Source organism: Pterocles gutturalis, unplaced genomic scaffold, assembly GCF_000699245.1.
Source record: "Pterocles gutturalis isolate BGI_N339 unplaced genomic scaffold, ASM69924v1 scaffold6257, whole genome shotgun sequence".
NCBI lineage: Eukaryota > Metazoa > Chordata > Aves > Pterocliformes > Pteroclidae > Pterocles > Pterocles gutturalis.
In genome coordinates, this window is record NW_010110055.1 from 95,015 (window position 1) to 104,729 (window position 9,715).

Sequence of the window (9,715 nt, forward strand, 5' to 3'; positions counted from 1 at the left end):
AGATACACTTCTTCATAGCATAACACACACATCCCACACGCACAAATAATCCCCTGGAGAGAGGGTGAGCCTATTCTTCAGTGGCCAGAGCATTGTTCTCAGGAGAAAAAATTACAGAAGAGAACTCGGTGCCCACACGCTTAAGTCCTTATGTAATATAAAGTGAACTCAGTCTGCTCAGACAGAACCAAAAGGGCAAACTTTTATGAACTATTCAAAACCACCAGAAGACACTGAAAGGGGAAGATAGTATTATACACTGACTGACCAGTGTATGTCATTCTGTCTCTGCTTATACAACAATACGAACAAACAGTGTGACCAAAAAAAAATTTCAATTCAGTGTATTCACTGTGTATTCAGAACCACTCCTACTTTGGACCAAAGCAAGAGAAAGAATAACTAAGCTGAACTGATTAAAACATGACTTGCCCGATTTGGAGACAGATTTCCTGAAACTGCCCATAAAACAAAAGAGCATAGAAAATAATATTTTCAAAACAATGATCCTGAACTTTCAAAGCATTATGTTCTTGCAGTTTTGGCAACCAGAGAGGTGAAACATCATCTATCTCAGTTTCACCGCTGTTAAAAGAAAAACAGCACCATTGCAAACTGAAAGCATAAGACCTCTGACCCTTACCATAATTTCTTATAACCACATTTCCTTCTACCGCCACCACCCCCTGCCCAGCCTTGTAGACACATTCCTGTGTAATAAAACCTAAATTTCTGTGGGCAAGTCCAAAGTGAAGTTATTTCATGAAAACATTTAAGGCTTGCCAGTTTAATTTTCCTTTCCTCTCCCCTCTGCCAGGGAGGCAAACAAAATATTTCAGTGTCATACTTACTGATGAAGACCCAAACTGCTCCAGATAGTCTATTTCTATGCCCATCCCTAGAACTGGAAAAGGAAATGATACAAAGAGGAGGCAACATTATCATATTGTCTTAGAGTGAAGCATCCACCCACAATGACAAATAGGTATGTCTATAAAGCAAATAAATTCCTGCTCCCACAACATGAGCTCTAGTTTTGTCATTTGCTAAAAATACTGTATTTCTATCTGGATCTGAAAAAAATAAAATAAAAACCAGACATATTTCTAAGCTAAGTGAACTTACAGCTTAGATTTGTCCCCAAATGCCTGTAAGAACATGTAGAATTTAAGACACCATTGAAGACAACTTCTGGCAAGCACACTCAGATATTCTACTCTTTTATACAATGCCCCATAAAAGAGTAAGATCAACAATCTCACTGTTAAAATTAGCACACAGTTCAGATTTGAAAAAATGAAGTTACAGCCATTTCTCAATACACTGATTCCACTCAAATATTAAGATAAGCAACAGGCTACACTGCAGTCAAATCATTTGCTCATGCTCCCACACCATGCTCCTACAAGGGATGACTATTCCAGGTGGTTAAGTCACAGCTATGTAGTAAGCTTTCCAAACAGGCAGGTAAGTGCAGAAAGACCATCTGCACTGAGATATTAAATTAGTATCTGAGTAGTGCTACAGCCTGCAGTAATCTACAAGACCCAAATACAGGCAGCTGCATAGCTCTAGTGCTCTCAATTTACAGAGTCCTTAGTAGAAGTGATTTTAAGGGAGCATTTTTTCAGCACAGAAAGCTGCCACTGAAGCTCTAAAAAGATCATTTCTGTACCTGCCTAAATGTTATCCTTCCAGGTAGCTGAATGCTAACAGCCAGCTTTTTGAATCTAGCTTAACCCAGAGAAAGTTACAAATAAGCTTAGGTACATTTTCCACCACTGCTAGTCATTGTAAGTTTTAAGAGACAAAAACTAGAATCAATGCCAAAAATACAGCCAACAAAGTAGAGAAGTACATACACAGATTATTGTAATATGTTTTCAGTCTATTCTAAAGAAATGCCCTTACCCTCTGATGATGGTCTGAAGACCTCTTCAGGTTCAGTGTTAGCTGTCTGCTCATGTCCTGTTACTTCAGTTCTGTGGGAACTAGGTTTAATTTCTTCTGCAGACATTGACTTTTTTCCATTGTCAGCGGAAACCAAATTATCTTGAGAGACGACATTAGCTGGAGACATTTTTGATGGGCTCATTTGCTTTTCCTGATGAGAAAAACACAATCCTTTCTACTGTTAAAATAATGATTTAAAGGCAATGAAAATCACAATAATGATGAAATTGGTTTGACATATGCTGGGCAGCCAGCATAATAAACCAAGACTTCACAGGCATAGAAACTAAACTACCAACACTGAATACAGCTCATATTATACAGGAGTCACTTTTTTAGAGTCCACACCCTTGTGTTTGTCCTTGTACATGATTGCTGATCAAAAAAAGATACTAAATACCAAGGTACCAATTTGTCTGTCTCTGATGTTACCTTCAAAAGACAAGTCTGCATAGTTGATATTCATTCTAGAGCTGCTGCAGATGCATAAAAACAATAATTCTTCAGCAAAATATCAAACATGGATTTGACAAGTTTTAAGTCAAAGAACTCGTCTCATGGAACAACTTGACTATCTTTCCTATACCTTACCATGCCTATCTCTCCTGGAAGTTCAGTTTCTGCTTGAACTCCTGGCTTGTCTTCTACCACACTCTGTTTGCTGATTTCCCTAGAGGGAAAAGAAATATTCAAGTCACACAGACAGTTCTGAATTTCATTTGCTAGATATACTGAAGCACTGAACAAAGTAAGCTTATTTGAGAGTTTCTACTGTTCACAGCACAGGAAGCTTTAAGGTGGGTGGGGATGTAAATTCACTGTCTTGCCTGGTGACAAAGTTCTTCCTCCATCCAAAGCAGTGCTATCCAATATCACTTATTCCTATTCACTTAAATATTTTGTTCTGTTACTTACATTTGTTAAGTCCCTTCTTTTTTTAATTAAAGATAGGCTTTTTGTTTAATTAAGAACAGAATTACAAGCATCCTGCTACTTCTTCCAAAGTAAGGCAGCGGTTATGGTGTAAAGCACTGAACTTCATTAGAGAAGCCCAATACTTCAGTAACTGCTAACAGCACAAAGTTAACTTTTCACCTGGGTAAATAGCAGCTAACTACATTACACAGGAAGCAAGAGAACAAACATTTCTGTCAAATGAACACCTTGTGCCAGTCTAGTTCTGGTAAGCACCTGGCTGTCTATTAAAGTGTCAGCATTACCACAGCTAGACTTTCTAGGAAACACAACACAGTATCTACCATTCTCAAAAAAAGTTTTACGTGGTGCCAAGAAAAGGCAACTACTTTAGTGACAGGCCTTTTCACTGGAGAGAGCATTTGACCAAGAACATGCAAGGAAGAAACAGCACCTCAGCCAGGAGGTGCCAGTCCAGCCAGAACACCAAGCAGAGAACAGAAATGCCTAGGCCCTTCACGTGCTGCATGATGTGCAATGCTGCTGCCTACTTACCTGCTTCTTGAAATACAGCAGCAGTCACCTCATTCTCCACATTTTACTCTACTCTTGGAAGAGTGGGGAATGAGCCACTTAACCAAGGTACTAATGGTCTTCCCATAGAAGCCTGTTGCCTCCCATTCCTCCAGATTTAAGAGCACCTTTTGCCCAGAGCTAGCCATCTCAGGATGGTTTCCCTAATTAAATCTTTGCTGTTGCAACATATTATGTTAAAGGTTACAATCCACAACAGACTTAGACAACCTCAGAGGGAGGAAGTCAAGGAGGTAGGAATCAACTCATTAGAGATATCATCTATCTTAACCATCTTTTGCTCACATGAGTTCAAGGTGCTTCTACATTCAGCTACAGATTTACTTACAGGCTTTTGGGTTCTCTTTTCTCAAGAGTTTCACAGGTACTTGGTCTTCTATCCTGCTCCACTGGAAGAGGCTCCTTTCTTGATGATGTACTATCCTGGTCCTCTTGCAGAGCTCTCTGAGGGCTAGGTTTAGAACACTCAGGTGAGGTGGAAATTTTAGAGCCTCCTCCAAATGGATTAAAGTTTGGATCATCAAGTTTGTCCCAGTCAAACTGATAAGATGCTTTGGGAACAGGGATTTCATCTTCCACATTACTTTTATTTTGCACTTCAGTATTCCCCATTTTTGCTTTGGTAATAGGAGTTCTTTTAGAAGGTGGCTTAATTCCAGGTCTTTTACTTAGTTTCTTAGGAGGTGGCTTTCTAGCAGTGGTATTATCAAAGTCAAATTCTAGTTTTACTGGTCCAGTCTTGGTGACACCAGGCTTTTCTGCCAGTTCCCCTTTGGAGACAGGCAGCTCTTCTGCAGGCTTTGACTCTTCTGCAGAGGCTTTTTCTGCTACTGAAACATTCTGAAGCTTTGATTCCCCAGTTTTAGAAGAATTAGTTCCATCAGAACTACTGGGACCTAAGTTGCCAGATAGCTGTAGAGGAGGTGTAGGTGCTTCTGCTAATCCCACTGAATTATCAATTTGTCTCACACCTGTGGAAGCAGATTTCATATCCTTCACAGAGTCACTGATTGCTTGATTAGGGGACAGCTTGGATTTGTTAGACTCCAGCTCTCTCAATACAGATTCTTCTCCAGAGAACAGAGTCTTCTCTTCACTTGAGAGCTCTGTACTTGCTGCAGCTGAAGCAAAAGAAGCTGTATCATCCAGAAGAGAATCATTGCTTTTTTCAGAGGTTTTCTCAATGCTGCTAGATGCTCTTACAGGAGACTTTTGCAGATTTCCAGGAGAATGCTGTAATTGCACTGAACTTTGAAAGGGATTGATGTCATTTAAGTTATCAAAATCAAGATTGTAGGAACCTCGGCTCTTCACTGGCATCTCATCATCTGGGTAAGGAGCTACACTGACCTTCTCTGGCATTTGTGTATTTATCACCGTATTATTTGCTTCAGCTTCAGTCTTTTGTAGACATGTGCTGCATTTAAAAAAAAAGTCAGATCACACATGCTATAGCTATATTTTTAGACATAACTTGAAATCATCTTTAGAAACATATTTGCACAAGTAGCTTTGTATGCTCAGAGTAATCTCGTTTCTTCTGACAGCAAAAGAATATCAACAGCAAGATTTCAATTGCCAGTCAGAAGTCTGAGCTCTGGTACACATGAACTACAGGAAGATCAATCCTTGAAACTAGTCAGTATTCTTAAGCTATCTGTTCTGTACGGTTATGTTACCTTATGCCAGTCATCAGCAGAGACTGCTCTACTCACTACAGCATATGGACATTTCCATTTCACTAGACAGTGAAATATACATTGACTAGGAGGAGATACTAACAGCAAGCAGCTCAAACACAAGCATAACTAGTAGTACATCTTCATGTAGATTCATCTATGAGTCATGACAGACTGACAAGTCTAGGACCAAACTGAGTTACGATTCAGGTTCTGTCATCCTAGTCACTACATTGTCTGGTCATTCTGGCAGATATTTTTCCCCTTAAAGTATAGACCAGCATTTCATTGATGAGGGCCTACATACCAAAACAAAACCTGTACTTCAGGCACTCTAAACTCTGTACCAAGAGCAGATCAGAAGAGGAAAAAACTGTATACAACAGAATACTTCTCCGGTAAGACAAAGATAAAACTCCCTAGCAGAAGAAATAGGTTAAAGAAAGAGTTTATGTACTCACTACTGATGAGTATACCACAAGTTATTAGTCTCCACTTTATTTCCCCCAAACTCTACTCGACTTTTAAGGCTTAGCCTCAGACTACAGAGAGTTAAGCCATTACTTCCTGAAACAGGATTTCCTCCCATTGTTTTGTCCCTTCGTAAAGTTATTATTTCTCTGTGCCATCCCTATCTGCTGTAGAACAGAACATGATTAAAAGCCATTCACTAAAAACACCACTTTGATAAACCCGAAAGCAAAGAAAAGGCGGGAGATAAGAGTTCAGGAAGTCCTTCTCACCCGGTTTGAGTGCCTCTTCCCTGCAATAGTTCAGCCCCAGGCTTGTTCAACTACTCAGGCCCCTCCCATTCTCCTTCGGTGTTTAACCTAATAAATGCCAGTCAAGAGCAAGACACCTGCTTGAAACTCAAATTACTTGAGACTAGTCAAATGGGACACCCTGCAGCAACACCCAGTGCTTTAGCTTATTTGCTATAAAACAGATCCTTACATTTTAAAATTAGAAAGGACATGTACAGTAAAAGCAATGTCTTGACACATAATTACGCCCTAACTAAAACCAATTCAGTGTTAGCCCTTTTAACTCACTCAAACCTCATATGTACACTAAATCGTCATTTATTCATATCAACAATAAGTTTGGGGCATAAATGCAATTAATACATCTAATTGTGGTGGCTAGCTCAGAAGTACTTTTCTAAACTGGAACATCCATTCAAATTCACAGTTGAAGCAAATCCATACATTTAAAGAACATTTAAGTGTTCTCATCTTTCTCTCATCTCCCTTTCTTAAAAAAAAAAATGGGGTCAAGTATTGGGTAGTTAAAAACAAGCAAAAGGATATATTTCCTTGCAGAAGACAAAACTAGCATCTGAAACTTCTTGCCACAGGGAATTAGACATCAGATGTTTACACAAGTTTAAAAATGGGCTAAAAAAGTCAGTAACTAAAACATGCATTGCTGCCTATTAAATAACATTGTAACAATATTTCTAGGAAAAGAGCTGCAAAACCCCAAACTGGAACACTGTAGAATTCATGCACTTCCCTAGACAGCTACTGTAAGCCACTTTGAGACACAGGCTGCTAGACTACAAAGGCACACAAATTTGCTCATACTTGGGATTGATGTTATATCCACTTTGTGTTGCTAGTTTCCCTTTAATCTTAACACTCATTGACTCAAGCTGTCAATTGAAGTGAACCCTTCAGAAGGTGCATCTTAAGGAGAAAAATTTCAAGATAAAATTGTACTTAACATACAAGAGAAGAAATTAAGGCTTAGCTTTAAGGATTAGCTTCAGAATAGTTGTAGTCTCACATGAAAACCTTACTGCAGGAAACAGTTTTGTATTCTCTGCCTAATGCATCTCTTTTCTTGAACGATTTATCCGTAAGTCATCTCTACGAAATCAGTTACTGAGGAGTTAGAAATAGAGTTTGGTATTCAATATTACAACCAAGATAAGATTTTCTTAAAAGTAATTACAATTATCTTTGAAAAAGTTTGTGCATCAAAGTCAGCATTAATTTTGGTCCTTTGTGCAGTTTACATATTGTTATAAAATTACATTTTAACTATGCAGATTTATAATGGGGAAAAATTAACTTGAGTACATCCCACATTGCTAATACTACTAGCGGTGAACACATTACTTACTCAACATTGACAGGTACAAATAGAAGATCATCTGCCAAGGCTTCACTGCAATCATCAACCGTGAAAGTAGTCTCAAGTTTGTCCACCATGGTAGGACTCAAGATTTTTCGAGTCTGAGGATCTCTTAGAGGAGTTTGAAAGGTTACCTTTAAGAAAAGGGGGTGGAGGAGAAGGAAAAGGGAAGAACATGAACACCACAGTATTTGCAACCTCCAAATACCATGTGCATTCAGTAGCAGAGATCACAGAAGGTAAAAGAATGTAATCAATACAAAAGCAAAAGTTTACCTTCATAGCTTTCGCCACACTTTTTGGTGGCAGGTTTTCTTTCTGGGAGAGGCGTAAAATAGAAGGTCTCCCTGTAGGTTCCGGTGGTGCAAAGAAAAAGGCACAGTCTTCCGCTGTTAGATCATCACTGATGTTTCCTCCGTTTTCTCCATTTTCTGCATTTAAAATCTGCAGACTCATTCTAGAATATCAACACATACAACATCACAGCATGAATGAGAGGGTGTGGTCAGCCAGATGCATTTTCAGATAACCAAACAAGTTGGAAAGCATGGCACTGTCTGCCAAAGATTAACAACTTCAAAAGAAGTTTTAGAAGTCTAAATGTAGCACTCCATAGCCCTGCTGCTTTTCTTAGGGGTCTAGGAAATTGTTGATATTATCCTTTCCACAGTTAACATCATAACTTTAGTAATTAAGCTGCCTATCCCTTAAAGGGAGCTCTGTCATTTGCAAGTTTCCTCATTCCCAACCCCTTAAAGCCAATAGTGACTTACAGTCATGTCTCTTGTCATAGGGCATCTAGCTAAGCAAAATTACAGCTTTTACAAGGGGCAGATGACAATCGTTCCTCTATTTTATTCATACGATCTCATTACTACACTGTACATCAGCAAACTGCAAAACCAAATTTGGTTAGTTAGGGTGTGTTTAGGATCAGACTCCTGAATAAAATTATTTAGCTTTTTCCTGCACTGTCTGAAGGTGTGCTGCTTTTGTAAGATGCATAGAACTTAAAAATCCTTTGCAGCATAGACATTATTGGCATGCAAATCCAAAAAAAAAAATTGTCATTGAAAAGGTATTTCTTAAATACTGTTTTTACATTGGACATGCACAAGCTTTAGTAGACCATATAGGCTGATCTAATCTTACAAGTATTTTGGGTGTGAAGGACTTGAAATTAGAGCTTGTATCACATCCAAGATCAAGGATGAAAATAAGTTAGAAATGGAGAAAGAACACATTTCAGGTATCTCAGGCAAGCCAGCACATCATAGGTACTTGAACTCTGTCTACCTTTATTCCTATTGGAGACTCCACTATTTTTAAAGGTTTAACATTGTACTACTCAGTGTTTCTTTAAAACAGAAACAGACAAAAACCAAAAAAAAAAGGACCAGAGTACAGAAGGCATGTTAAGCAAGATCTAGGCATAAGCACTGTCCATGAAGGATGACCCCTGAGAAGTGCAGTTAGTTATCTGTCCAACCACTAACAAAGCAATTTATTTAATAAGAACTGATATGTTATCTTGTACCACCTGTGCAAGATAATGGGTATCATTAAGTGGAGGAGAGGCTGGATTTCTGCAATGGATAACCATTCCAAATGATCTCAAATGTTTGATTTGACCAAATAGATAATCCTTAACTTATTTCTCCATCGTCCATCATGCAGTCAAGATTAATCCAGAAAATCAGCTGAGAAAGACTCAAAATGATTGTCTTCATGGCCATAAAGAGGTAGCAAATATACTCCCACTGAAAACTTTAAGTCATGTTTTCAGTCTCATTGCCCTTATCTACTGACATTTCTATATTTAAGTCTCTGCACACATTTCATACTGCATTGAACTCAGCTGCTTTGTCTGAGAGCTCAACAACAGCACTTTTAATCAGCAATGGAATGCAAACAACGGCTACAGAAGCAATGGTATGCAAAGCACGCCTGTATTAGCTATTTCTTCAGTCTTTCTTTATTCTTAAACATATCCATACTTTAGCTCAAATTATTATAAAGTATTTTTACATTAACAACTTTTGCAACTTGAATTGAGCATCATTGCTTTCCTTCATTCTAAACTAAAATTGAGACAAGAGATCAAGTGGATCCATACAGACGGTAGTAATTTACTGTGATTACTTTAGAAACAAAGCCTAGGACATGAGAAAGTTCACAACACCTTCTAGAACAAGCCCCATAAGCAGAGGAGGGTTGTTTGGTAACTTCCTCAGGTTTATCATGGAGCTACTTGTGCATCATTGCTGAACCAGAGTCAGATCATTAAAATACCCAATAAATTGACACCATATACATACACCACATTTGCCTTGCATTTCAGATATTTAATCTAAAAATCAAGCTCCTTTCTAAGATTAAACCATTAAAAGTAATTCAGCATTTATTTAAAATATTTTCAACCAAGATTTGATCAA

The 9,715-nt window shown here is 38.3% G+C and overlaps 1 protein-coding gene across 1 annotated transcript in view; it reads right to left on the reverse strand.

The window, feature by feature from the left end:
- The window catches only part of TACC3 (transforming, acidic coiled-coil containing protein 3), a 15,008-nt gene extending 7,272 nt beyond the window's left edge, over positions 1 to 7,736 (reverse strand). The window contains exons 1-6 of the mRNA XM_010073184.1: positions 7,557 to 7,736; positions 7,269 to 7,414; positions 3,791 to 4,879; positions 2,545 to 2,623; positions 1,912 to 2,104; positions 852 to 904 (exon numbers count right to left, since the gene is read on the reverse strand). Of these exons, the coding sequence (XP_010071486.1) occupies positions 852 to 904; positions 1,912 to 2,104; positions 2,545 to 2,623; positions 3,791 to 4,879; positions 7,269 to 7,414; positions 7,557 to 7,736 (1,740 nt within the window). The remainder of the gene's footprint in view (positions 1 to 851; positions 905 to 1,911; positions 2,105 to 2,544; positions 2,624 to 3,790; positions 4,880 to 7,268; positions 7,415 to 7,556) is intronic.
- Positions 7,737 to 9,715: the final 1,979 nt, after the last annotated feature.